Source organism: Penicillium subrubescens (genome assembly GCF_028828155.1).
Source record: "Penicillium subrubescens strain IBT 31985 chromosome Unknown utg000002l_segment0_segment0, whole genome shotgun sequence".
Classification (NCBI taxonomy): domain Eukaryota; kingdom Fungi; phylum Ascomycota; class Eurotiomycetes; order Eurotiales; family Aspergillaceae; genus Penicillium; species Penicillium subrubescens.
The window spans coordinates 4,176,241-4,202,540 of NW_026643152.1; the positions used below are offsets into that span (position 1 = coordinate 4,176,241).

Consider the following 26,300-nt stretch of genomic DNA (forward strand, 5'->3'; position numbering starts at 1 on the left):
AAGATGAGTAGAAACGAGATCCTAAACGGATAGTCCAACCAGTAAGACATTAAGCAACCAATAGATCATTCCGAAAGAAGCAATTAGATTGGTTACAAAAAAAAGAGAGGTACATACATTAAAGCGACAAAAAGCAAGTCACCAAGTATTGGAGTCGAGGTTCTGCCAAGGTTGACTGATGTGCATCTGAGTTCCAGCTCGGGGAACGTGGGTGGACCCATGTGATGCCTCAGGCAGCGACCACTTGTGACTCAACCACCTGCCGACTGACTCCAACTCCAACTGATGATTGCAACTTGGTGACAAGCAACGTTCATCAACACCATACCCAGTCGGCGCAAGAATGCCTACTTTTGTCTCTACAACTACTACTGTTCGTCTTTGCTGGAAATCTACCTCTTACCGAATATCTTTATTACCTGTGTGAGATTGTAGTCGAAGGAAGCCATGGCTTCCATCTTCACCTACGATCCCGACCCGCCACGGGTTTCGTCCCCGTGGTCGACCTCGGGATCCTCCACTCCAGGTCAGGCCAACCAAACCAGCCAAGTTAGCAGAAGTGGATTGGCAATTCGCAAGCAATCAAGTTCCGCGCTGGATCGTGCACCGGATTTCCTGTCTGATTATGGCATCACCAAGCTGGAGCCGGAACCTCAGGAGGGTCCGACAGAGTACAAGCTACACTTGCTGCTCCGCCCGCGACGACCTTACCTTTCCATGTCAACGGGGAATGTCGTCGCAGGCTCGTACCACTCCCGTGTACCCCTTACTCCAGCTTCCTACTCTGCATCCCCGGCCCATGATGCAACTCCCCGCCCTATGCAGGCCAAGTCGGCCCAAAGCCGCCAGCAACGGCTGCAGGGGTTGACAACGCAGCTGCTCTGGCGTTTGCAACAGTCATCACCGTTTCACTCGTCTACAACGGCAAATCTGGTTGTTCCTGTGCTCCCTGACGCTACCCCGCAATTAGGTGTTCCCTCCAAACCCGCCCGCCTGCTTCCGGGTTTGGAAGAGAGTCAGGGAGCATTGTACGAGATTGGCGTCGCTGATGATGGCACCTTCGTAGGTCTCACCGAGGATGAACTCGATGAGAGTGTCACCACTTTGCAGACCATGGCCGCCAGTCTTGGATGTAAGGTCGAGATTCTGCGTCGAGTGATCGTTGGCAAATGCGAATGGGCAGAGGACTCGTTGGTTGTGCCTCCAGACCCGAGCAAATGTCAAAGAGAGAGTCTCTGGGTCGCAGAAGGGCTGGTCTCTCCGGACTTGGACTTTTATAAGCTGTCCTCTGCCCGTGCGAAAAAGACCACCGACGTTGACTCCAAGGCGGTTGTCGGAGATGAGTCCGCTGCAGAGGAAGACTCTTCCAATACTGAGCAGATTCGGATATCTATAACTGGACCGAGTGCATCGGGAAAGTCTTCCCTGCTGGGCACCTTGACTTCGTCTTCATTAGATAATGGCAGAGGAAGCAGCCGACTGAGTTTGCTGAAACATCGTCATGAGATCTCATCTGGTATCACCAGCTCCGTGGCTCAAGAGCTGATTGGATATGCAGGGGATGTGCCTCCCACGGTGGTCAATTATGCATCTGGGAACGTGGCGGCGTGGGATGACATTCATGCCGCGTCTCGTGGGGGTCGCTTGGCCTTTGTATCGGATCTTCCTGGTTCGGTTCGGTATCTCAAATCCACCTTGCGGGGCCTCGTCAGTTGGGCCCCACACTATGTCATGCTCTGTATTCCAGCCAACTGCGGCGATGAGACGGCCGATACCGAGTCGGGCGTTGACTATGCTGGGGAAATCGACCGATGCTTGGCCTATCTGGATCTTTGCTTGAAGTTAGAGGTTAACATTATAATCGTCATCACCAAGCTCGATGTTGCATCTCGAGGCGGCTTGCGTGAGAACCTCGCCAAGGTTTTGTCTGCCCTCAAGACTGCTGGCCGCAAGCCGGCGATGCTCCCTGCGTCGCCTGCAGGAGACAGAGTGCTTGATCTGCAGCAGGTATATGCTTCCGATAGCAATGAAGTGCAGAAAAGTATCACAGCGGCGGAAGGTCATTGGCCTCGCACGGTGCCTATCGTCCTCTCCAGTGCTGTCGATGGCACCGGGATAGGGAAGCTGCATGCATTCCTTCGACACCTGCCAATTCCCGCCCGGCCTCCGCAAAGGCGACTGCGTATTCCTCAATCGATGAGTCAAACTCAGAGCCCAGCAACCGTCTTCGACGTCGATGAAGTCTTCGCTATACCACCATCCAAGGTGTACTCCGCGTCTGCAGATAAAGAAGGTCGTGAGAGCCGTGGTATGGTCCTCTGTGGCCTCGTCCGCCATGGCAGTATCTCAATCGGTGACGAGATGACTATCGGCCCAATACTAGTCGACACTTCGGCGGATGGTGGCAGTGATCCTGCACCATTGAGCCTCCTCTCTCGCAGTAGTGGACCGAGCCAATCAGGCGAATTCCCAGCTTCTTTATCGCATGGTGTTCTCTCCGGTAAAGATGCCTCAACACAGGCGAAATGGCAGCGCGTTCGCGTCGTGAGTGTTAGAGATCTCCGACTACCCGTTCGACGCTTGAAGGAAGACCAAGTCGGGACGATAGGCATCGAGTTACTTGCATCAACAGATGAGGGCCGCTTACCTCGTCTTGGCCGAATACGGAAGGGCATGGTTTTAACGGACCTACACACATCTCTGCACCCGAGCAACTTGCTTCCATCGCCTCTGCCATCAACATTACCCCTGCCGTTCCACACAGGCTTCACAGCAACGTTCCCAGCCTCAGAGTTCTCAGCCCCGAATTCGCCGCCCTTACTCCTTGGCGGGAACGCAATTGCTTACATCGCCAATGTCAGAACGACCGTTCGTGTAGTATGCATGGCTCTCGCGGGAGCAGGCGACGAGCCAGCCTCCCGCTCGCCCTCACCATCTCCGTCTCCTACTGAACCTGAATTCTTCAGCTTTGACGGAGACACACACTCCTCACCTTCACCTGGGAGGGACAAAGGCAGTAGGGGCAGCCATGCAAATGGCATGGACGGGTCTATGCGGCGGCGTCCTTCTGCTACCGATATCAGCAAGGTAGTCTCTGGGACACCAGGTAATGGATGTGGCGTGTCTGAGTCTTTCAAAGAAGACGTTAGGATCACCTTCGGGCTCGTGACGTCTGTTGAGTGGATTGAGCTCGGCTCCCAGGTCCTGGTAATGCCAGGGATGTCTATGACTGCCTCTTCCGGGGTCGCAGTGGCGCCTACTCCCGGGTCTGGTGCAGGTAATGGCACTGGTAATGGGATAGTGTCGATGTCTGGGCTGGAGGGATTTGTGGGAACGGTTTGTGAGGTTGTCCCTGGGAGGTCTGTGGGAAGTGAGATTTGAGTAGGGAATAATTGTGTCTATTTTGAGCGTTTGTTGATATTGTTGCAACTAAGTTTGTAAATTGGGACCTGTGTATTAAGCGTCTTTATTTTTGTAACTACTTGTTCTTTTTGGCAGGAATAAATCCTGATACTCATTGTATTTCATCTTGCTATACATTTATCTCCTCTTTGCCATTCAATCTAGTATAAGTCATGCCAAAGACTAGTCCCAAGTTAAAATTATCAATCACCATCTGCCAGCTGACTATAATGAAACTTCCACCACGCATCCACAACATCCCCATATCCCATCATCCCAAGATATGTCGAAACTGCACGCCTCCAATCCCTCCTAGAATCCTCATCCCCAACGTGCAAGCCCAAAAATACATACCCGACGAAAGTCGAAATTTCGTCCGCACCCATTCAACAGGAACATACCCCGCAATCTCCCAATCAATAATACCCAGCGAGCCCGTAGAGACATCAACAAGAATATTCGTCGGTCCAAGATCACAATGATAAAAGACAAATGTAGATACATCCATGGACATCTCGGTACAATTCTTCAGAAGCTGTTTTGGAGAAAGCACATCTGCAAATGCCCTCTTGTCATCGTTACTGTCACTGTTACTGGGCTTGATGAGATACGGCTCTAACAACTGATTCCCATCCACACCAGCGATACTATCGCCCTTCCACGCTACCAAGCATTCACAAACATGGGCTATCTTGCCGATACAATACTCGCGAAGAGTCTCGTCCATGCTAGGCCAAGCTTCATCAAGAGTTTGACCCGGAACCCTTGAGACGACGAGGAAGTATATCGAACCATTCTCGAAATGATACAATACACTGGGAAATTCAAAACCGAGGTCGGCCTACGCTTTTTGGTCTCTGAGAAATTGCAGAGTAACATCTCTGGTCACGTCGGGATACTCCATGTGATGTGCTTTGATGAAGGCTTTGCCTGCACACCAGACGGCGGCTTGGTTGTCGACTGCGTGGACTCTGGAGATAGCAGGTGGGAGGGTCATTTGGGGGCGAGTCTTTTGGGAGAGGCTTGGACATAGGAAGAGGCTCAGGTGCAGGGGAGAGGAGGAAATGTCCCCCATTGCTGTCGCTCCAGCGGGCGTATGCTTGATCCGTCGAGTCGTTGACTAGGACTGGCAATGACCACCGACACGATTTTTATCCATTGGCTCTATACGAAGACGTAGTTTTCGGCGCATCAATCAGCACCAGTCTAAATTCTACTAGGCCATATATTATAGGATCAGGGGATGTGTATATTTTTAAGCAGCTAGCTTACTTCCTATGCCACCAAATGAAGAGCAAGTCCTTCCTAGACCTACTAGTCGAGGCACCACGCAGTCCAGTCCAGTCCAGACTATACCAAACCCCTGCCTGATAAGTTGCAGGCATCGCTGCCCATGCACTTGGCAAGAAACAGTCTCGCCTACCAGCCATGCAAACAGTCATGCAAAAGTCACCGTGACCATACATATTGAGATCAATTCGGAGATTTTTCTTGGCTAATTCCTCGAAATACGAGACAAGCAGCCCCGAGGGGGACATCCATTCGACATATTGGTGACCCCGTGGTCTTCAGATCTCTCTCTCACACACATCACCTGGGTATTTCCATAAAGTCTTCATCAAATACCTGGCGACCATGCCAGGCCAATTCGATAAACCAGATCAAAACACATCGCACCATATGTCAGACTCCGCGATCTTATAGCTTAGGGCATCAAGGCCAAGGGTGGCGTTTATCCACCCTTGCGCTGGTCACTGGCATGGCGGGTGAAAGTGCTAGTCGATCCAATTGTTGCGCTCGCATTGCGGAGCTCGATCTTCTTGCGCTCCATCTCGAGCTGTAGAAAAGGCGTTTAGTAAATTGCGAATCTCTTAAATATCTGCAAGAAATGTTGACTTACCACCTTGCGCACTCGAGCCAGCGCAGCCTCATTGCCGGCTACCAACGGACGGCAATCGTCGACCCGGTAGGGAGGGCTAATGCTGACCGCATCCGCAACCACGATATGAGGACCATTCCAATGAGCGGGCATAGTCCGACTGAAAGCATCAAAGAGATCCTGAGCCTCGCGAGTGACACCCTTTCCACGACGAGCTTCCCGGTCCATTGCTTCACCAAGAGCCTTGGCCTCGCGGGCCTTCAGCGCACGGGTATCAAGTGCCTGGATCGAGGGCTGGGCATCGGTGAAAGAAGGCGCATCGGAGGAGTTTGATGAAGGAAGAGCAAGAAGTTGGAATGCTTGAATACGAGAGACGGGAATAACGTGGTAGTCGCCGCTCTGGGCCTGTTTCGCATCTGCGGTTGGCGCCGAGGGAGATGTGTTGATTGCGACAAGGTTCGTGAAGGGACACGCGGTGAAAAGCGTACCCTCAAAGGTAGAAGCACTTGGTGCGGCGGTCGTGATGCGAACACTATCATAGCATAGCATTGTCAGTACATCATTGGCGTGAATAGAGTGCAATACACATTGGATGGAGGGGTATCCCGTACCGAGCACCAATCGCGCCGCTCAAAGCAGCCTCCAAGGGAACCATATTCGCCGCCATTCCGCCCGCAGTCGAGGCACCGGCGGAAGTCTGAGATCCTTTCGCACCGGAACTCTGGCGCTTATTCTCCGCCATGCGGCGAGTGTGAGAGAGCCCCGGGCGGTGTGATTCACACGTCAACAATCGGCCCGCAAATCGCTCAAAGAGACTTGAGCCAAGTCAATCGAGGGAGCTTTGTCAAGTCTTAGTAGGCACTACCAGACCATCGGAAGCTGGCCAATGTCGATTGAATCCCGGGCGGTTCCACGGGAGCTGGGCTGAGAGTCGTCCTGACTATAGGAACGTCGTCTCAACTGTCCTTGGGGCGGGAAGGGTGGCGGTACCCAGTTCCTCGGGACTCCGAGGAGCGGGAAATAAAGAGAGGAGGGGGATTGAATGGAAGGAGAAGGAAGGACAGAAGAGAAAAAGCACCAACTCCCCGGAAATGTTTGGATGAAGGGGAGAGGAGACGTGCGATAAGATGGCAGGAGCGACGTTGCTCAGACTGCCCGAAGTGGTTTAGCGTACTTCGGCCCCATGATTACCTCAGGACTCAATGTATTCAGGCACTCAGGCAGCACTCATCTACTACTGACTACAAGTACAGTATACAGTCTCAACCCATTATACAAGAAAATCCCCGCACTTATTAAATAATTCGTTACGTTCCATTCATGGTGACATCTAAATACATTGAACCCAATTTTTATTCCTTCTATCTCCGACCTGCCGCTTATGCGATGTAGGTCGAGGCCGACACATCACCACCACGACCGGTCCAGTTGACGTGGATATCCTTGCCCTCGGGGAAGTTCTCGTTGGCGTACTCGGGCTTGATACGGAAGGTGTGGGCACCGAAGTAGTCACGCTGGGCCTGCAACAGGTTGGCGGGCAGGTCCTTGGTGCGGTAGCCGTCGTAGAAGCTGAGGGCAGTGGTGAAGGCGGGCAGAGGGATACCCCACAGAGCAGACTTGCTGACAACGTTACGCCAGCCAGACTGGGCCTTGTGAATAGCGTTGGTGAAGAACTCGTCGAACAGGAGGTTCTCGAGCTCGGGGTTGTTGCGGTAGGCGTTGGTGATATCCTTCAGGAAGACGGAGCGGATAATGCAGCCACCACGCCACATGAGAGCAATGGAGGGCTTGTTGAGCTTCCAGCCGTACTCCTTGGCGGCGTTCTGGATGAGCATGAAGCCCTGGGCGTAGGAGATGATCTTGGAGGCATACAGAGCCTGCTCGAGGTCATCAATGAAAGCGGCCTTGTCACCGGAGAACTCGGGGGTAGGGCCGTTGAGGATAGTGGCAGCACGGCCACGTTCGTCCTTGAGGGCAGACAGGCAGCGGGCGAAGACAGCCTCACCGATCAGGGTGACGGGCATGCCGAGGTCCAGAGCGTTGATGGCGGTCCACTTGCCGGTACCCTTCTGGCCGGCCTTGTCGAGGATCTTCTCAACGAGGGGAGTACCGTCGTTGTCGTTGTAGTAGAGAACATCACGGGTGATCTCAATGAGGAAGGAGTCGAGGACACCGGTGTTCCACTTGGCGAAAACATCACCGATCTCCTTGCAAGAGAGACCAAGACCGCGCTTGAGGATATCGTAGGCCTGACCGTGATCATCAATTAGCATATGATATAAAATCGCGCGAGATACCGCCTCGCCAATATCAATGCACGAGCAGAATTGCTCCAACAATCAAGACAAGCTTACCTCGCAAATCAGCTGCATGTCACCGTACTCAATACCGTTGTGAACCATCTTGACGTAGTGGCCAGCACCCTCGTCACCGACCCAGTCACAGCAGGCCTCACCGTCGCTCTTGGCGGCGATGCTCTGGAAGATGTCCTTAATGTGGGGCCAGGCATCCTCGTTACCACCGGGCATGAGAGAGGGACCGTAGCGGGCACCCTCCTCACCACCAGAGACACCGCTGCCGACGAAGCTGATGCCCTTCTCCTGGAGGTACTTGGTGCGGCGGTTGCTGTCGGGGAAGTGGGAGTTACCACCGTCAATGATGATATCGCCCTTCTCCAGGAAGGGGAGGAGAGACTCGATGAAGTCATCGACGGGCTTGCCGGCCATGACGAGGAGCATAATGCGACGGGGGCGCTTGAGCTTGGCGCAGAACTCCTCGATGGAGTGAGCACCGACGATGGACTTGCCTATGGAGGGACCGAGTTAGCGAAATGGCGCCACTAGAGGGTGAATTAGAGATTCTATCGGGATCAAATGCTTACCCTTGGCCTCGTTGGCCAGGAAGCGGTCAACCTTGGAGGTGGTACGGTTGTAGGCGCAGACGGTGAAACCGTGATCAGCAACGTTGAGGATCAGGTTCTGGCCCATAACGGCCAGACCGATGAGGCCGAAATCAGCACTGGGAGAAGGGTGCGCCGGAGCGCCGACATTAATGCCGGCGAGACGGGCACTATAGTCAGCGACCGAGTTCAAGTGTCAATAGCCGGGAAAATTGCGGATCATCAGGAGATTTAGGGATGGGGGTATGTATAACCCGCGCAGATCCGAGGAACTCGGATCCGTGAGCTCCAGTTTCCTCTTCCGCGTCGAGCCTGCTGGCGCGCGCAGTGTCTTCGGATCAATGGGATTGATCTGCACCGGGCGACACCGAATTGAAGCTGGAATTGGAGCTCACGCGCTCGCAGGTTCCTGCGAGCTCGCGATGTTGAGGGGGATACATTTTTGGAGGGATAGCATCGATGATGATGGTGGCGGGGGAGGGGCATCGGTGCAGGATCCGGTGGGGGACCAAGAATAGCAGATGGAGATGTGACTTACACAGCCTGGTCAGCCATAATGTCGAATTGAAGCTGGAGAGAGAGTGGTGCTGTAGGGGGTATCTACAGAATTGAAGAAGAGGGGAGGATGGAGGAGTTAAAGAAAGGAGGAAGGAGGGGAGAGAAGATGTCAGAACTTCAACCGGCTGACGGAGCAACTCTTCCGTCATATGGTGGGACAGACCGGCGGGGGCAGATTATTACCGCCGTACAGAATCTCGTCAAGAATTACTTCCTGCTAACTTCGGGATAGGTGGACCATTCAATTGCACCAGGGGGGAAAGTACTTGGGATTGGGTGGACAATGGGACTACGATCCATGTACCCCCAAATGGGCCCTGGCTGGCTCCGGTGTAGCGCCAAGTATCTCAGAAGTTCCAGTATTCGAGTATCGGTTGGTACAGGAGGAGAGTCCTCCGGTGAATGAGGGTCATCCCACTCGGCTTCTGTTATTATTGGGGACAATTGGAAAAGCAATATCCGAACCCGATCACAGCTCCTACATTTACCGCCCGCACATGTTGACGATCCTAGACCCTTCAATGGGCAATTACTGTATCAATCTCAGTTTTGGGTGATAAGTTGTCAGCATGGAGTAAGGTTGCTTGGGCGCGGGGCATATGGAGGGGTACTAGGGTAGTGATCTCATCGATCTTTTTTTGTTACTACGGGAGACGGTAGAGACAGACAGATACATACCCTTAGTAGTACATAGTGTAAGCTACAATGTGCTACGTACCTCAGCAATATGCCTACCCTACACATACAACATAAATTGGCTAATGCTCTTTGCTTATTGACTCAGCTCGAATAATCATGTCGAGTGACCATCAACACCTCAAGGCCCGGAAATGAATCCATCCTCCCACGGACTTTATCCACGCATCGGTGAACTGTTCTGGTGTTAGGAGTCCACGGAGAAACTTCTTCACTTGCCGACTGTCCGTCCACAACCGGATTCGGGCGCGCTATTCCTGTTACGGACTAGGGTGGGGGTATCACCGTCCTCGTGCTAAAAGACACTCTTTCGATACGGAGTACAAAGGGCCGAATACATTAATAATGGATCTGTTATCCCGCGGGGTTACAGTTATGTCGATTGATAGCCTTGATAAGAGTATTGATGTTCAAAGAGACTCTAGGCTTTGCTCTCGAATTCAATACTGTATCTTGGTTCACGTGGGGATGGATCTGTCGGTGCCTTCTCAATGCCTTATTTAGCAGGCATCAACTCAATTCCTCTTCCCCTTCCCAGCGTAGTCACCCTAGGATCTATGGAATGTGTCCTTCAATATCTTATATTATTCATAGGAAGTACCAGATAGTCTAAGAAGTATGTGTAGGTCTGTAAGAAAATGATCCTAGACCTAGTGCTGACTCTATTTTCTTCTACAACAAATAATCTGACTCTCCCTTACCTAAGAGCTTAGGCAGAATCTGCAGCGATGACCCTGTAGTTGATGATTGATGATTGACAATAAGAAATTATGCCAATCAAGTGTAATGCTTAACATAATATGAATTGATACATAGAGTGGGGTTTCGTAGGTTTGAAACAATGATCAATGTTCATAATCATCTTATCTGTCACAAGTTGAATGGTAGACTAAAAAGTGATACCTACGCTATCAAGAAAGACGATTTAAATGACCTTTAGAAAGACAATTTGTTTTTTAAAAAAAAAAAAAAAAAGATGTGGAAGCATACCTGCTGGGCGGTTTCTCTGGTCTCTGAACTCAGATGTTTGAACTACCACTGTACTAGCACAATTTGGGTAGCACTTTCCAGAAGTTCCTGTTGTTTAGTTTACATTTAGCCGTAAATTAGCCTTCAATCCGATATGATCTACCCGACCACCCAGCCGGGTTTAGTAGTAAAAGGAAGTGATCGGGTGGGGTTGGACAAGAGATACCAGTTACCTATTTTATCGACTCCTTTGTTATACAATACTGTAACTATTTATCCGGTCAAAGCCACTTTTGAAGATTTTATTATCTAGTGTTTCCATTCATGGCCCAACACCGACTCCGCACTACTGACATCCGACGGTCCATCCATTTCTCGCCGAACCCTTGTATGCGATGGAATAGGGTTCAACTCCACATCCGAGCTTTGTCTGCTTATTGTAGCCGCAGTTGTGGCATTCTTCGGTCCAGACCACATTCCATGGCGATCACTAATCTTTTGAAAGCCGTCGTTATTTGTCCGCGAGGAATTGAGTTTTGTAGTGGTGGAAGGGTGCGAGCGGTCTCTCGAGACACCACTCCTGACTTTGCCAAGGAAGCCTTGCACGAGTGGTTTGAGGAGGGGAAGGCTGCCGCAGATAATGGCGACGTCGAGTTCGAGGCAGGTCCAGATTGATTCCTTGGCGCTTGAGGCTAGATAACGTTAAATAGAGTCGGTGAAATAGCTAGTGTGGGGACTGACAGGCAAGATCGGTGAGTACGAAGTGTCGGAACTCGACTAGGCGCATAAGGCTGAAGATGCAGACACTGTTAAACAGTTAGTTGAACGTAAACCACAATATCAATTTGTTATGAACTCCATACAGTGCTCCTAGTGAAAAGACCAGAGTTACCGCAATCTTCTGTCGAAAGACCATCTGCAACCTCCAAACAATAGGAATTGGCAGGCAGAGAATGATGACATCCTCGACTAATGCAATTGACCCCATAGCTTGAAAGAATTTTACCTGTCCTTTCATACAGTGTCCCTTCAAAGTCTTGTCGTAGTAGTATTGCACCGGTATGCATTGAAAAGTATTAACCAATACGGCGGTGATGGCCCATACGGCGATAAAAACGATCAGGCAATTGGAAATAATGGCGAATGAACGGACAGAACCGAGGAGACGTTTGAGGAAGACGACGATGGAGATCTTGACAAAGGCCATGGACGGGGCCCAGAATTTCTGAATCATCCATGATCCCTGTATAACATGCTGTTAGTCTCCATGCTTCTATCAAGGATTATCCGGAATAAATCAGATTGTACAAATTGAATACGTTTCCGTTCTTCAGGGGGTAACGTTGCGACTGGTAGACCGACTCCATTGAAGGCGGCTTCAAAAGTTAGTATTTGAGTAGAAACGATCAATGGAAAGAATACTCACTCTGCACCACGAAGGCTGTAGCACAGTAGGAAATTATCAACCCAATTCCCATGAGCAGGTCTTCCAGTAGAAGCCCCACAGCTGCCAACCGTCGAGAGTAGAGACGTAACAGGTACACAACGGTAGCTGTGCCAGCCCCAACGATAGGAACGATAATCAGGACATTTTTCCAGTATGTATTGTGTTCGGGCGTCATCCTGACATGCTGGAGTGGGAGACAATAGGAAATTAGATCTGAGATCTGAGCCTGGAGGAGGCTGAATGATTTAGCTTAAGGGATTGAACCCCATTGTAGTGTCTTTGCATTATTTTGTCTATTTGTTCCCTCCGAAATGTGGGCTTCTTGGCTTTCGTAAATAACAAACACCCATGTCACGCCATAAAGTATCTTTTAATGTTAAGCTACCCATGTGGCTGATGTTTCAGATGAAAATATTTTGATCGATTATCAGTTCTAGAAGAGGAATCGAAGCAAAGCTTAAATGGCGGCGCTATGGCCAAATGTTGCTAGCTGAAGGATGATCATGTCTCACTATGAAAACGCCTTGCTCGGCTTATCTCCTTTTAAAGACATTAATCTCTTATAGCGGAGGGTCTCGGATGCGATTTCGGTCTCACCTCGGGGAATTGTCTCTGCCATGCCAGTACTTTGTAGATTGGCAATTTTTATACTTCCTTGATCATTTCTTTCCCCTGTCTGTCCACTTACCCGGGGCCACATGCTATGTGCCGTTTGCCTGGAAGAATGACCTTGTCTTGGAAATTACTTGGGCTTGCCTCCTTGGCTTTACTGAGTGGCACTGTCACAGGTACAGGAGCCGATGCTCACTCGGATAGGGCTCTAAAGAGATTCAATGCGACGGTCGGCGGACGTGTGCAATCTCTTGCCCCTTTCTCTCTGCCTTGCTTCTCCAGCTACAATGGACAACCAGTGGCTCGCGATAATGCTGCCTGTACTGCCATCCAGGCTAACTACTCGAACCCGTGGCTACGAACGAATTCTCCCAATGGCTACATGAACAACCAGGCTGAGATGTGGGCATCCGATCCCAGCGACCAATGTCTTCTCGACGATAGCAATCCTGCAGACCCTTTGGCTTACGTGAATGCCACTTGCCGCCAGGGGAACATGCCCTCCCATTATCTCGAAGTGCAGAGCCCAAAGGATGTGATTGAAGCTTTTCGATTCTCGAAGAATTCCGGCAAGCAGCTCGTCATTAAGAACAGCGGCCATGACTATCTCACCCGTAGCAGCGGACGAGACTCGCTGTCTCTGTGGATGCGTAACCTACGGTCTATGCACTACAATCAAGCCTTTACGCCCCATGGCTGCAACGATGCCGCTCAAAAGTACAAGGCCATCACCGTCGGCGCCGGGGTCAACTTCGATGAAGCGTATACATTTGCACAGCAGCATAACGTCACAATTCTCGGTGGCTACTCACCCACAGTTGGTGTCTCGGGGGGTTGGGTCCAAAACGGCGGTCATTCCATTCTCAGTCCTGTGTACGGTCTCGGCGTTGACCGCGTGCTAGAGTTCAAGGTCGTAACACCAGACGGTGTCTACCGAACCGCGAACGAATTCCAGAACCCGGACCTATTCTGGGCTCTTCGCGGCGGCGGCGGTGGAACCTTTGGAGTCGTTCTTGAAAGCACCCACCGTGTCGAGCCTGCTATTCGCTTCGTTGCGGCCAATATCAAGTTCCCTAGCACTTCCACCAACATGCTCCCATTCATGGAAATCGTCGTCAATAACACCCTTAAATGGGCACAAGAAGGCTGGGGTGGCCATATAACCGGCAACACCCTTGTCAATATCTCGCCTCTCCTCTCCATCGACGAAGCGAAAACCTCCCTGGCAGACGTAATCGCCTACGCAAAGGCAAACGGAGGCTCTGCCACCATCGAAGAATTCAACTCCTGGTACCCATTCTACGAGAAGTACGTCACAACCAGCTCCGTTGCCGTCGGTGTCACTCGCTTCCCCGGAAGCCGTCTGATCCCACGCTCGGTCTTTGAAACCGCCGAAGGCCGCGCGGATCTCATGTCCTTCTTCGCTCTCATCCAGTCAATCGGTCAGACGCCTTACATCCCCGTCGTCGGTCCAGTGCTCTACGAATATGCCGAAGGCTCGACTAGTGCCTCTCCCGCCTGGCGTGAGGCCGTCTGGGAGTTAGGCTCCGGTGCTTCCTGGGCATGGAATAGTACTCTTTCCACTCGAATGCAGAAGATTGCGGCTATTCAGAATATGACGGCGGTTATTGAGGGGATAACGCCCGGTGGTGGTGCGTATAGCAACGAGGCGAATCCATTCACGATTAATTGGCGAGAGGCATGGTGGAGCGATAAGTATGAGAAGTTGGTGAGGATTAAGAACAAGTATGATCCAGACAATCTGTTGCGTTGCTGGAAGTGTATTGGTTGGGAGGAGTCCCAAGCTGCTACTTCGGCTTTTGCGGCATTCGTTTGATTTCAGTCTGGCCGATGGGATCTATACATAAACGGGGATCGGGAATTGGGATCTACAACAAATGTGAATCTATCACCACTGATAGACTTGTACATATATTCTACAAATGATTTGAAATAATGTAAGTTTGGGACTTAGGTTTTCTGATCACAAAATAAAGACCAGTAAAGTACAGAGAATAGTATGCCAATGCGTTTGAAAAAAGCGGCGGAAATTTGAATTAATATGGACAATCGCCCACCAAATTCACTCCACCCCTGTAAGTCTGTATCTAGGGCCGTTTTTCAAGGCAATTATGGGTTTCAAGTAATATTACAGCAAGAAACCTCATTTTATTTCCTGACATAAATCTGGTGATACATATCTTAGTGAGCTTAAATGAAGAGGCCTCCTCTCATTGGCCAGGGATTCTAGGCGGTCAGATCGAATTACGATTCTGCCCATCTTTCTTTCAACGTGAGCTTTTTCAAGTCTTTACCTTTCCTCGCCTCAACTCCACCGCTCCTCGATCACCACCACCACGAACCCCATCTGTCTCCGATCGACTAAGAGTGGGATACTAGGTCTCCCTCCGTCTGAATATTCTTCTCGCTCTGGTCCTGAAGGTACGTTGCAGCTACTGCTCTGCACAATAGCTCAACCTCCTGTTGCGGACACCTCATTCATCATGTCCTATCCGCCACCTCCAGGTCTCAAACAGACTCCCGCCTCTCTCCCGCCTCGACCTCCTCCTTCCAGCAATGCCTCCAAACCATCGGGCTACAGCGCCTTCACGGCATTCCAACCGCGCGCCGTAGCTTCTACCAAGTCGGCACAGTCCCAGCCTTATCGCACCCACAGCCCAACCATCTCCGCACCACCTGTCTCATCCGCCGGGTATGCATCACCCTCGACAGGCTATGGCCACTATTATCAACAGCCCCAGCCGCAGTCATATCAGGCTCAACCGCAGTCCTATCAGGCGCAGCCTCAGTCCTACCAGAACGGACCCTTCTTCTACGGCCCGAGCGGCGTCCCGCAGATCCAGAACCCGTTTGGATCCACCCCGAATCAACCTCATGGCGCTCGGCGAGGACAGAACCCCGGCATGGACCCGGAGACCGAAGCTCAGATCGCACAATGGCAGAGCGCCTATTCCAACCCTGCCGATGAGGTTGGCAAGCCCCAGGGCTCTAGTGCCGTGACGCCATCCGCCGTGGGCACCCCCATTCCCATTTCCACGCCCCAGCCGGAGCCAACAGTCACTGTCGCCCGATCTGGCGGTGGCCAGACATGGACCGACCAAAGTCTGCTGGAATGGGACCCAGCCCATTTCCGGCTGTTTGTTGGTAATCTCGCAGGCGAGGTCACCGATGACTCCCTGTTGAAAGCGTTTGCGCGCTATTCGTCGGTACAGAAGGCACGCGTGATTCGGGAAAAGCGGACACAGAAGAGCAAGGGTTATGGCTTTATCAGCTTCAGTGATGGCGACGACTACTTCAAGGCCGCTCGTGAGATGCAGGGCAAGTACATTGGATCTCATCCCATTCTGCTACGACGCGCCAACACCGAGGTGCGCCCGGTCTCGAACAATAAGAATCAACGCAAGAGCAATGCTGGCGGTGCAGGTGGCGCGGGACCGAAGGTGAAGCAAGATGGAGTGAAGAAGCCCGGAAAAACCAAGGGCGGCTTGAAGATTTTGGGTTAAAGATCATGATCTTACAACGTGTAGAAATAAACAGTTCGAAGCACACGCACGATACTTGATGCTTTTAGAACTGATTCCAGATTAATAGGGCAACGTCATAACGCAGCAATAATAATTTCCTCTGTATACTAATGTATCTCGTAGAAAATTTTCCTTTCAGTATTGTCGAATAAGCATGCTGTGTATTCTCACTGGTCTCATTTGATTCACCAGTCGAGGCCGTTCCTTCAATCTTCTCATCGTCCAGTGGTCCAATGGGCGGGGGAAGCCAGTTCATCCGGTCAACGGGTGACCAGCGCGGCCAATAAGGCTGAGACTCTAAATCCGCCAAGGCGAAAGCCAACCTCGAGCTCTCCCGCCTTCTCGCGACTCACAAGCATTCCGGCTGTTACTTCCCAGGATTATTTGCGGGGGTCAAACTGCCAAAACTGATATCACTCTCGCTTCAACATACGTATCGCCGCAGGTCGTGCCATCTCTCTTTCATAGCACACTGCTTGCGGTGGATGTGTCAGGATGGAGGACCAGGTTGACCCCGCGGTCAAGCCCGAACGAACCACGCCGGGCGAGGCTCCTGCTCCTGCGCCAGGAACCGCTACTGCATCGCGCTCGTCAGCGCCGAGGGTCCGGCTTAGCTGTGAAGCATGTCGCCAGCGCAAGGTCAAGTGCGACAAGCTTAGTCCCTGCACCAGCTGCGTGCGCCTAGGCTTTCAATGCGTTCCCGTCGAACGAGCTCGTCTACCACGGGGACGCACCAGGAAGACCCCCGAGCACGCGCATGGCTCCGATAAGGAGCTGGCAGAGCGGGTGGCGAAGCTAGAACGGCTTTTGAAGCAGGTCGCAGCTGAGCGCGATGCCGGGTCGCATCCCGAGGAACCGCCACGGTCCACGGTTACCAGCACCGTCACTGAGCATAGCTTCGAGAACAAGATGGCCGATGTCGAGACCTGGCGTACTCAGAATCCAGAGCCAAATACATTTGTGTTGCCGCACCGGCCACGTCCCTCCACGACCTACATGGCTAGTTCGTTTTGGGAGGATATCATGCAGCAGGTAAGCACTTTATTCGAGTTTGATCCTGCATTGCATAGTGAGGGATTTATATGCTATGTACCGCTCCCATGAACGTCCAAATTAATATTTCAACATAGACACAAGAACTGCGTACCGTCTTGGATGACCGTTTGGAAATTAAAGAGGAAGAGGAAGAGGCCAGGAGTCAACCCGGCTTCGGGGCCTCCTTCGTTGGCTCATCAGAGACCTCAGACAGCATGTCTGGCTCACCTCAGTCGTACAAGGGACTTACTATCGCGCCCCAGACAAGACGGCAACTATGTGAGATCTATCTGCACAATGTCGATCCGGTCTTCAAGATCCTACATCGGCCTTCGCTGCGGGCCTTTCTTCGCGATGACCAACCTTATCTTGACTACGAACCCGACCATCATGCCCCCAACACGCTAGCATGGGCTGTATACTATGCGGCTGTCTGCACGATTGATGATTCTCAATGTCAACTATTATTTGGTGTGGACAAGAAAACGATCACTGCCGACTTGCAAAGGGAAACGGAAGCTGCTCTGGTAAAAGCGGATTTCGTGACTACCAACGAGTTGACAGTTCTCCAGGCCTATGTGCTCTCATTGGTAAGTAATGCTAAGACAATCATCATGCTAGAGTCTTGCATAGACCTTTATCATCTTTACTTTGATACTAATTTCTCTCAGCTTGCTGCCCGGTGCCAAGATCAAAGCCGACGGGTGTGGACCATGCTTTCCATGGCCCTTCGAGTGGGTCAAGCTCTATGTCTCCATATGCCCGTTCCTCCCTTCCAAGTCAGTCCTTTCGAACAACAGCTGCGACGACGCACATGGCAGGCCATTGGCGTTCTTGATTTAGCCGCATCTCTCGATCGGGCTTCTGAACCTATGATGCAATCTGCCTGGCTGGACTATGTTCTGCCGGCGAATATCAACGATGACGACATCTGGCATAGCATGGACGTGCCGTTCAAAGAGCATCCGGAAGGTACTTTCACCGACATGACGCAGACTTCGATTATCGCAGCAGCTCAGTCTGTAGCCCGATCGATCGGATTCACTGACTTCATCGAGCCTACGGTCAGATCGTCGCAGAAGCGCCAGGAGGTTCTCGATAATTTCCGGAAAACTGCAAACACCCTCTTATCCGGATGCAGACCTGAGCAATCGTCGTACCACCTCTACGTGTCGCGGGTAGCATTGACCATCTTCGGATGGCTACAACTGGGGTGTGTTCGGCCAATTCAACGTGGTAGGAATTGGGTTCCACCACCCGTCGAGGGAGATGTGCTCCTCAGCCTGGCTGCTGATAACCTGCAAAAGTTAATGGAGACCGCCAGTGACTCTGCGATGAGGCCGTGGACGTGGTTTGGATCTATGTGGGTACCCTGGCACGGACTAGCGGTTGCCCTCGCCGAGCTTTGCGTTTGCAAAGACCCGGCAACGATATCCAAGCACTGGCCAGTGGTGGAGCAAGTATACCACCAATCGAGTTTCGTCATTGCAGACTCCCAGCACGGGATGTTGTGGAAACCGCTTCAGAGACTCATGAATCAGGCACGGGCGCACCGGAAGCAATTGCTAGGAAGCGAGTCTCCCAGCGAAGCACTCCGCCAGGTCACGATCAGCGAAATACCGCCCATGGAGACGATGCCCCCTCCACCTCCTCCCGCCGTGACCGAGCAGTATGATCCGCACCCCAATTTCATGGCCGATCCAACAGCCGTATATAGCATGGGGTTGGAAGCGCCGAACATTGCTGCTGGCCAGCAACTTGATCCTGCCATCACTATGGCTCCATCGGCGTTTACCCTCGAACCCTGGCCTAGCGTCTGGGACCAAATGGATTTCATGGCCAGTCCGGGCATTCAGCCGCAGGCGGACAACAACGCCTGGCTCAACTATGAGAGCTTCATGGGTGATGTATATGACAGTGTTGACTGCATGTTTCTACCCCGACAAGGATGATTGAAACGACTGTATTCTGTTTGAGTATGATACGGGCGGCATTGTCAGTTTGATTGGAGGCTTCTTGCGAGGAATTTCACCAGCGTCTTATCACTTATACATGTCCTTGTTAAAATAATGCTCGATATGGCCGCAGGGGGGTATGGTCATAATGCATAATGAAACATCTTTCTCCACTTCAATACACAGTTCTTATACCCTCCTCCTCTGAACATTCTCAACTCCCCCCACCCATCCCCATCCCCATCCCGACCCCCGCCGCCCCCGCCGTAAACACATAATCCTTTCCATGCCTCATAGACCTACTCTGTGCCCGCCGTTGCTTCTCTCTAACCGACACCCCCGTCAACAGCGCCAACCGATCAAACTCCTCCCCAAACTCCCCACACATTTCAACACACCCCGGCACCAACGAATACGACTCCGACGAAAACACAGCTAAAACATCATCACTCGACTCATCAACCAACTTCAAATTCCCCAGTGGCGTTGCATGACTCCCCATCGAGTGCGTCTTCTCCCACGAGAATCGACCTAGTTCACCATATAGATGTGCTTGGAATACATAGCTTGGTGATAGATAGCCTTTCTTGGATAGAGTTGTGTTTACCCAATTACTGTCGCGGTTGTCGAAGTCTTCTTCGAGGGAGATTTGACAGTCTTGTGAGAAGCGTTTGTACTTTGATGTACCGATGATGGGGCCCGTTGTATCGGGGCCGAGGTGCATGCGTAGATCGGGCTGGGTGTTGTCGAAGGGTGAGTTTTCGAGGAAGAGGTGCTGTTTGTTGTCGGTTGTGGCTGTTGTTGTTACGTTGTAGTGGTGGCATCCTGGTTGTTCGGTGATGTGGAATTGTTTGTATGGCATGTTCGAGTTCTGGATGTAGTTGAGGTTAGGAGAAGAATGCGCTGTTCCGGTGTGGGATAAGTGGTTCGCATAGAGTATGTTGAGTATTCTCTCGCGGTCGGAGGTTCGGTTGGTATAGTGGATTTTAACAGAATCATACACTAGGTGTCCTTGGTCTTTGATATCTTGATGCTTAACAAATTCATCGCCACACCCGAGATTCAATTGGGGCCCCCACGACCCACGATCCAATGGTTCAGGAGCAACAGGTTGATCCTCCATTGCATCGACGTCATATGAAATTCGCTTGTCTGAACAGGTTGCTTGATTTTCTTAGTAACATGGACAGATCGTTCTATTTAGATTCAGAAACAACGTGTTTTCTAGGAACTTGCAGATTTAGGCTAGTATTTTGCAATATCTTTTATGTGTACTGCATGATGTAGTACTGTAGTTAAGACGAGGCCCCCAACCGAGGTGCTTGGCACAAGTGGGGATAACCCGCATCGGTGCCAACATTCTCATCCATGTCCAGCTTCAACATCTCCCACCAAGGAAGCAAGATCCTTGCTTTTTACCTCATATTTAACATTTAGCACCTCAGGGTGCGTTTGGAAGGAAGGAGGATGTCAACGTCCAGTACCTCAGCGGCTCAGACCGGCCATCCTGAGCTTGTGTATCGGTCTCTCCCTATTCTCGCCAGCTACCTCGTTCTCGCCGGCTCTCTAGCCTTGAATGCCAGCCGCACCATTTTCATTCGGTATCAGGCGCGATTGAAGAAAAACGACTGGGAAAATCCTCAGCGACGCGTTCAATTCCTGTTGTTCGCCATTCTGGCAGCTCTGAGCCTTGGGGCGACTTGGTATTACATGTTTGCGTTCTTTGCGCATTCATATCGCAATTGGGAGGCGAGTCAGTCTCTAGTGGACCTAGCGGACCCGGAGATTACGACTTTGTTTAAATTGGAGCTCTGGTTGCAGAAAGCGAAATTGTTCCGTGAAGCTTGGGAGACGGTCATCGAGACGCCTGCCCGGTTTTGGTGGAGCGGTCAGATCTTTTTGTGGACGACGGGATGGAGTGTTTTTCTCGGTATTATGGGTTAGTTGTTACATCTTTTTGCCTGTTTTATATTGTTCATGATGGACTGATCCTGTGATTACAGCCCGGCGATACCGCATCCCCCATGTTTGGGCATATATGCTTCTGGGCCAAATTGTCGCCATTTCGCTCGCTCAGAACCTGTTCTTTGCTACAATTCTCGTGTCGCGACAGCCGCACCCGACCGAGGGTACCAAGAAGAACAAGAGCAATGCTCAAGATTCTATCTCGGCGTGGTCGCCACCATTGTACTCGGAAGTTCTACCGGTCGCCATCTCTCTCATCAGTACCGTTCTGGTCCCGACGGTTGCGCATACCAAGCACTTCATGCTGATGCTGTTGGTACCCCATCTTCTGCTTTTCGTCCCTGCCATTCTGCGCCCAGGTCAATCCTCGCGCGCCAAGAATTCCAGTGAAGAGAGAACCGTTCGGAAATATATCACGTTTTTCCAGTGGTATACCATGGCTTGCGTGGCTATCCAGGCTCATTCTACGTTCCTGGTGTTGCAAGATATGGGGCTAGACATCAGTATTGAGTCATTGCGTGTCTTGGCCACGAACTTGCCAAGCGTGATATACGAGCACCCAGCCGTTAGTAGTGTCAGTTGGGATGTGATTTATTGCACCGTTACGGCAGGGGCATGGATTGCTGTGAATGGTGGAAGTCCTAAACGGATGCTTGGGCAGTGATGGAATGGGCATAGACGTTGAGTCATAGATTCAACACATGGGAGGTGAAGAAAAAAAAGTATATTAGATGTAGAGAAATCTTTCAAGACAATCAACTTTGATATAGATCGCCCAAGAGTGATTTGCCTCTTTTAGAGCTACAAGATCTCAGCTGGCCCGAGCGCCTGAATGTTTTGGCAACTGCCCCGCCTCTTCTTGACTTTCACCTTGACATCCTCGCCCCTGGCTCTACCTTTACTATAGCGAGAAGCTGTTGAGCGTCATGTCCAGCACAGCAGAGCCAGTTCTAGTCTCCTATCCACCGGCCCCATCAAATGTTAACCCAAGTCCGCCAGCGGAATCAGTCCCAGCAGCCGATGACGTCAAGGTAGCCGATACCACCAAGCCCCACGAGGTTCCATCAAACGATAAGCCGCCTTCTGTGGATACAATCCGCAAGGTCGAGAATTATCCGATCCTCGATAATAAAGGCGAAAAACATTCGTTCAAGAGTATCTACGATGGACCCGATTCAACGGGGCGCGTTTTGGTGATCTTCATCCGCCATTTCTTCTGTGGGGTAAGCTTTCCCAGGCTTGTTTTTGTGGAACGCTGTTATTGATCATGTCCTCTAGAGCTGTCAAGAGTACATTCGCGCACTAGCTGCGTCAATCAAGCCAGACGAGCTACTCAAACTACCCATCCCCACCACTTTCGCCATCATCGGCTGTGGAGATCATGGCCTAATCGACTTCTACGCCAAAGAAACCGGATGTCCATTCCCCATCTATGCCGATGAAGCAAATACCCTGTATGATGACCTGGGTATGGCTACAACCTGGGCTTTCGGCGCAAAGCCAGAGTACTTCCGGCAGAGTATGGCGCGGGTTGTCTTGGGGTCCATCACGCAAGGGCTCAAGCATCTTAGTAGTGGACTTGCTACTAAGGGCGGGGATACTAAACGGGTAGGTGGTGAGTTCCTCTTTGAACCGAGTCAGGATGAAGGAGGGAAGACGATTTCATGGTGCCACCGTATGACGACTACGCGGGATCATACTGAGGTAAAGGAGTTGGCAAAGGTGCTTGACAAGGATGGGACTGTCTTGTTGCAGACGGCGTAGAGAATCGCCGTCAAGGTAACATGTTCTGAGGGATTTCATACTATCAGTATGGATGTTATCACCTATGCGCAGCATGCTGGCGGAATTTGACCATTGACTTTGGGTAGGAATTTTGGGATTTTATGCATCCTTTTTCTCGATTTCTTTATACGCCCAGAAACCTTGTCTTATTGCGATCTCGTTAAGGAGATGTCAGACTAATATTAACGCCTGATTACCGCTATGCTTCCTCAGAATGCTTCAAGGATTGATCAATATAAAAAGAGAACACGATGTTGCCTGTGACGCCATTTAAATGCACGGTGCCGAAGGACTCAGGTACCAAAGTTGTTCCGAGCATACACAATCCTGCTCGTTTCCCTGGACGGATAGAAATTCTGGAGGCCAAGCTCCCATGCTGATCCTGATGGTCCTGTTTGTCCTGCTGGATCGTCGATATCCATCTCTGACTCTGACGCATCGATTTTTGGATCATTTTTCTCTGCATCATCTCGGACGCTTGAAGTAGGCCCATCTATGTCCTCGTAAAGTCGCTGATACGTACAAGGTCGCCCTCGATGGTTGCACTCTGAACAGGGATTTTCCCCGTTACAAGCCTTTCTTATGCTTGCACAGCTATCACAAGCACGTTTATGCTTGCCACCGCGGAGACTCTCGGGCATCTCGATACCATTTTCGAGTCGAGTCTTGCATGATTTCCAATGTCGTCGTAATACATCACTTGATGGTACATTAGTATTTGAAAGTCACCACTAAAGTATACGAAGTAGAATATCCAGAAAAGGGGAATATAATTACCCACCCACGGCTAAATAGGGCGCCACAGAAATGGCAAGCGTGTCTCCTCTGTGTTTTATCTGTAACAAACAACTCAGCTGCTGACGCTCGTATTGGGTTAATCAAATTTCAAACGATAGAACACACGCGTAGCCGAATGGCGTTTCAGATGATCCTGGCGCTTGAACGTCGACGAGCACCGATCACATTTCCAATATTTCTCATCCGCCGCGGCCTCCATTTGAGAGGGCGGCGGTGAATGTTGCATTCCGAGCGGTTCTTACGGGCTGCTAACCCGTTTTGAGAAATAGCAGGCGAGAAAAAGCAGACGGACGAGGTCCGGGATTGTTAATACCCCGACGTGATTCGCTCCGAGCCCGAAGGGCCGAAGAGGGTAACGTGGTAGTCAAATTAGAACTCTTCGAAAGCGAGGTGTCCAGAAGGGATGTTGTGTTGGGGAAATGTGGATGAATCCCGTTCAAACGAGGTATGTCGCGAGTCCCCCGCGCCCGCATCCGCACACGCGTCTGCACAACGCCGGATGAGACGGGGAAAATGAAGACCGCATGGAAGACTCGGATGCACGTGAGATGCGCTAATGAAGATCACGAAGGCTGGGTTAAGGGCTTAGGGGTCAGCTTATTGTTAGCGAGGAAGTGGAAACGGCCGAATGATGGAGGTGGAGGTGGGGGACGACGTGAGAGTTTACGCCGAATGCTCCACTCGCCGATCCAACTGGTCGCAAACTGGTTAGCCGTCGCGATTCCCCCACTAAAACTTCCACACCTCAACGCTTCAACGACTAAGGGGTAATGGGCCCAAGATGACCTACAGTAATCTGAGTGGCTCAGCATTGACAGTAAATTGTCATTCGCCAAGGGTTAGCTCGTTTATATAAGATACGACATGACCTGTTTTGTTTTAACCAACTAACTATCTAAACTTGTCTATCTACTGAACACAAGATACACATTCACAAAATGGCTACAATCACCGAGACTGCACCTCCAGCTGATTCTGCAGATGCTCAAGAGCATTGGAACAATTGGCCAAATGCAAAGGGCGTAAGTAACTACATCCTGTTGCGTAGACTGTTTCCACCTTTCTATTTCTAATACAATACCTAGTTCGATCCTGAATACGAGGAACGCACTCCCGTCGAGCTGGCAGTGACCGGAAAGATCCCTGCATATGCTGCGGGTACTTTATATCGTACTGGACCCGGCAAAAGCGAGGTCCAAACCGAAGAAGGCCAGACATTCCACATCTCGCACTGGTTCGATGGATTCAGCCAAACACATCGCTTCCAGATTATCGACTCGGGTGAATCTGAACCGACCCGAGTCCTCTACAACTCTCGTTATGCAACCGACGAGCTGATTGAATATGTGCGGAAAACCGGGGCACTGGCCAAATTGAGCTTTGGTCAAAAACGCGATCCGTGCAAGACTGTTTTCAACAAGGTTCAGAGTGAACATGTACCCCCCAGCGGGCCTTCCGGCATGAATATCGGTGTTACCCTTTCGGTCAATATGCCTGGTCTTGATGCCCAGGAAGATGGAGAGCCATCAAAACGCTGGGGAGGATCTAATGGCATTCGCACCCTGTACGCAAAGACCGACTATAATGGGTTTAAGAAGTTGGACCCGGAGACTCTCGAGCCGATTGGTCTTGCTACACAGGCATCTCTTCATCCCGAGCTGACCGGGCAGTTGGCTGCATCTCATGCTCGATCGGACCCTAAGACGGGTGATATGTTCAACTTCAATCTTGAACTCGGGGCAACATGCACATACCGTGTCTTTGGTGTCTCTGCCTCAACGGGCAAGACTACCATTCTTGCCACTTTCCCTGGCACGCCTGCCTATCTTCACTCCTTGCTCATCACCGAGGACTACGTTCTACTCTGTGTGTGGAACGCGCATATAGACCCGCTGTCACTCGCAGGCAAGTCCTTTATGGACGCGATCCTTCCAACCGATCCCTCTCTGCCGGCAACCTGGTACGTCGTGGACAGAAAACACGGAAACGGCTTGGTTGCAACATACGAAAGCCCGGCTTTCTTTTGCTTCCACACCATCAATTCCTGGCAGGAGCCGTCAAAGGAAGACCCAACAAAGACAGATATTGTCGCAGACTTGGTCAGAATGGATGGTATGGAGTTTATGTCCTCCCTCTACTACGATAACCTGATTTCTTCGCGCTCCACCGCCAAAGAATTCGCGGCGAAGAGAGGAGATGCGCTTCGTTCAACTATTACCCGTTTTCGCCTGCCGGCCTTACCATCCTCCCCAAGCTCTGATATTCTCAAGGCTACCGTTGAATGGTCCACCTGCAAGTCTCTCTCGCCCGAGCTACCTACTATAAACTCATCACTTGTCACGAAGAAACACCGCTACGTCTACTCAACCACTTTCCGGGGAGCGGCCACTTTAACTGATGGTATCATGAAATTTGATTGCGAGACCCAGGAATCCCGTTTATGGGCGCATCATGGCCACTCGCCCGGCGAGGCTATCTTTGTGGCTAATCCCGAGGGTGTGAGCGAAGATGATGGTGTTCTTCTGAGTGTTGTTCTTGATGGTATGGCAGGGAACAGCTATCTGCTGTGCCTTGATGCCCGCGACCTCACTGAACTTGGTCGGGCCCATGTTAAAGGTGTTGTTGGCTTTGGCTTCCATGGACAGCATGTCCCCACTGTAGGCTTGCCAACTGGTGATTACTAGGCTGTTTTTCTCTTTCACAAGGCTCTTACCTCAGCTGTGCGGTGTTATGTAGAATAAGCAGTTTTGAATTG

At 51.2% G+C, this 26,300-nt stretch overlaps 12 protein-coding genes across 12 annotated transcripts; 7 read left to right on the forward strand and 5 right to left on the reverse strand.

The window, feature by feature from the left end:
- Nucleotides 1–447: 447 nt before the first annotated feature.
- On the forward strand, nucleotides 448–3,381 carry N7473_002898 (uncharacterized protein; the record flags this gene model as incomplete). Its single annotated transcript, XM_057148838.1, has 1 exon — nucleotides 448–3,381. The coding sequence occupies one exon, from the start codon at nucleotides 448–450 to the stop codon at nucleotides 3,379–3,381; it is 2,934 nt and encodes a 977-aa protein (XP_057012492.1).
- A 292-nt stretch (nucleotides 3,382–3,673) lies between these two features.
- N7473_002899 (uncharacterized protein) lies at nucleotides 3,674–4,477 on the reverse strand (the record flags this gene model as incomplete). The annotated part of the gene is made up of 2 exons (XM_057148839.1): nucleotides 3,674–4,217; nucleotides 4,248–4,477. 2 exons carry the CDS (start codon nucleotides 4,475–4,477, stop codon nucleotides 3,674–3,676), a joined length of 774 nt encoding a protein of 257 aa, XP_057012493.1.
- Nucleotides 4,478–4,636: 159 nt separating this feature from the next.
- On the reverse strand, nucleotides 4,637–6,380 carry N7473_002900 (anticodon-binding domain-containing protein). The gene is made up of 3 exons (XM_057148840.1): nucleotides 5,893–6,380; nucleotides 5,303–5,813; nucleotides 4,637–5,239 (listed from the first exon to the last, which is right to left on the reverse strand). Exons 1-3 carry the CDS (start codon nucleotides 6,021–6,023, stop codon nucleotides 5,135–5,137), a joined length of 747 nt encoding a protein of 248 aa, XP_057012494.1. The 5' UTR covers nucleotides 6,024–6,380; the 3' UTR covers nucleotides 4,637–5,134.
- A 280-nt stretch (nucleotides 6,381–6,660) lies between these two features.
- Nucleotides 6,661–8,735, reverse strand: N7473_002901 (NADP(+)-dependent, decarboxylating phosphogluconate dehydrogenase; the record flags this gene model as incomplete). Its single annotated transcript, XM_057148841.1, has 4 exons — nucleotides 6,661–7,530; nucleotides 7,636–8,087; nucleotides 8,163–8,299; nucleotides 8,719–8,735. 4 exons carry the CDS (start codon nucleotides 8,733–8,735, stop codon nucleotides 6,661–6,663), a joined length of 1,476 nt encoding a protein of 491 aa, XP_057012495.1.
- Nucleotides 8,736–10,689: 1,954 nt separating this feature from the next.
- Nucleotides 10,690–12,134, reverse strand: N7473_002902 (uncharacterized protein). The gene is made up of 5 exons (XM_057148842.1): nucleotides 11,830–12,134; nucleotides 11,712–11,779; nucleotides 11,267–11,646; nucleotides 11,145–11,209; nucleotides 10,690–11,095 (listed from the first exon to the last, which is right to left on the reverse strand). Exons 1-5 carry the CDS (start codon nucleotides 12,023–12,025, stop codon nucleotides 10,713–10,715), a joined length of 1,092 nt encoding a protein of 363 aa, XP_057012496.1. The 5' UTR covers nucleotides 12,026–12,134; the 3' UTR covers nucleotides 10,690–10,712.
- A 440-nt stretch (nucleotides 12,135–12,574) lies between these two features.
- Nucleotides 12,575–14,299, forward strand: N7473_002903 (putative isoamyl alcohol oxidase; the record flags this gene model as incomplete). Its single annotated transcript, XM_057148843.1, has 1 exon — nucleotides 12,575–14,299. One exon carries the CDS (start codon nucleotides 12,575–12,577, stop codon nucleotides 14,297–14,299), a length of 1,725 nt encoding a protein of 574 aa, XP_057012497.1.
- Nucleotides 14,300–14,966: 667 nt separating this feature from the next.
- On the forward strand, nucleotides 14,967–15,986 carry N7473_002904 (RNP domain protein; the record flags this gene model as incomplete). The annotated part of the gene is made up of 1 exon (XM_057148844.1): nucleotides 14,967–15,986. One exon carries the CDS (start codon nucleotides 14,967–14,969, stop codon nucleotides 15,984–15,986), a length of 1,020 nt encoding a protein of 339 aa, XP_057012498.1.
- A 516-nt stretch (nucleotides 15,987–16,502) lies between these two features.
- N7473_002905 (putative C6 transcription factor) lies at nucleotides 16,503–18,994 on the forward strand (the record flags this gene model as incomplete). Its single annotated transcript, XM_057148845.1, has 3 exons — nucleotides 16,503–17,039; nucleotides 17,138–17,632; nucleotides 17,714–18,994. 3 exons carry the CDS (start codon nucleotides 16,503–16,505, stop codon nucleotides 18,992–18,994), a joined length of 2,313 nt encoding a protein of 770 aa, XP_057012499.1.
- A 217-nt stretch (nucleotides 18,995–19,211) lies between these two features.
- Nucleotides 19,212–20,120, reverse strand: N7473_002906 (uncharacterized protein; the record flags this gene model as incomplete). The annotated part of the gene is made up of 1 exon (XM_057148846.1): nucleotides 19,212–20,120. The coding sequence occupies one exon, from the start codon at nucleotides 20,118–20,120 to the stop codon at nucleotides 19,212–19,214; it is 909 nt and encodes a 302-aa protein (XP_057012500.1).
- A 344-nt stretch (nucleotides 20,121–20,464) lies between these two features.
- On the forward strand, nucleotides 20,465–21,626 carry N7473_002907 (uncharacterized protein; the record flags this gene model as incomplete). Its single annotated transcript, XM_057148847.1, has 2 exons — nucleotides 20,465–20,936; nucleotides 21,001–21,626. 2 exons carry the CDS (start codon nucleotides 20,465–20,467, stop codon nucleotides 21,624–21,626), a joined length of 1,098 nt encoding a protein of 365 aa, XP_057012501.1.
- Nucleotides 21,627–21,888: 262 nt separating this feature from the next.
- Nucleotides 21,889–22,726, forward strand: N7473_002908 (peroxiredoxin-like family protein; the record flags this gene model as incomplete). Its single annotated transcript, XM_057148848.1, has 2 exons — nucleotides 21,889–22,185; nucleotides 22,241–22,726. 2 exons carry the CDS (start codon nucleotides 21,889–21,891, stop codon nucleotides 22,724–22,726), a joined length of 783 nt encoding a protein of 260 aa, XP_057012502.1.
- Nucleotides 22,727–24,483: 1,757 nt separating this feature from the next.
- Nucleotides 24,484–26,229, forward strand: N7473_002909 (carotenoid oxygenase family protein; the record flags this gene model as incomplete). The annotated part of the gene is made up of 2 exons (XM_057148849.1): nucleotides 24,484–24,567; nucleotides 24,631–26,229. The coding sequence occupies 2 exons, from the start codon at nucleotides 24,484–24,486 to the stop codon at nucleotides 26,227–26,229; spliced, it is 1,683 nt and encodes a 560-aa protein (XP_057012503.1).
- Between the last annotated feature and the right edge of the window lie 71 nt (nucleotides 26,230–26,300).

Excerpts from the sequence above, each read along its gene's own strand:
- N7473_002900 (XM_057148840.1), bottom strand. The coding sequence starts at position 6,023 with ATGGCGGAGAATAAGCGCCAGAGTTCCGGTGCGAAAGGATCTCAGACT. Across the intron at positions 5,814-5,892 it reads AGCGGCGCGATTGGTGCTCG|TGTTCGCATCACGACCGCCG; the intron begins GTACGGGATACC and ends ATGCTATGATAG. Across the intron at positions 5,240-5,302 it reads TGGCTCGAGTGCGCAAGGTG|CTCGAGATGGAGCGCAAGAA; the intron begins GTAAGTCAACAT and ends CCTTTTCTACAG.
- N7473_002902 (XM_057148842.1), bottom strand. The coding sequence starts at position 12,025 with ATGACGCCCGAACACAATACATACTGGAAAAATGTCCTGATTATCGTT. Across the intron at positions 11,210-11,266 it reads GTCTTTTCACTAGGAGCACT|TGTCTGCATCTTCAGCCTTA; the intron begins GTATGGAGTTCA and ends ACTGTTTAACAG. Across the intron at positions 11,096-11,144 it reads CGTACTCACCGATCTTGCCT|CCTCAAGCGCCAAGGAATCA; the intron begins GTCAGTCCCCAC and ends AACGTTATCTAG.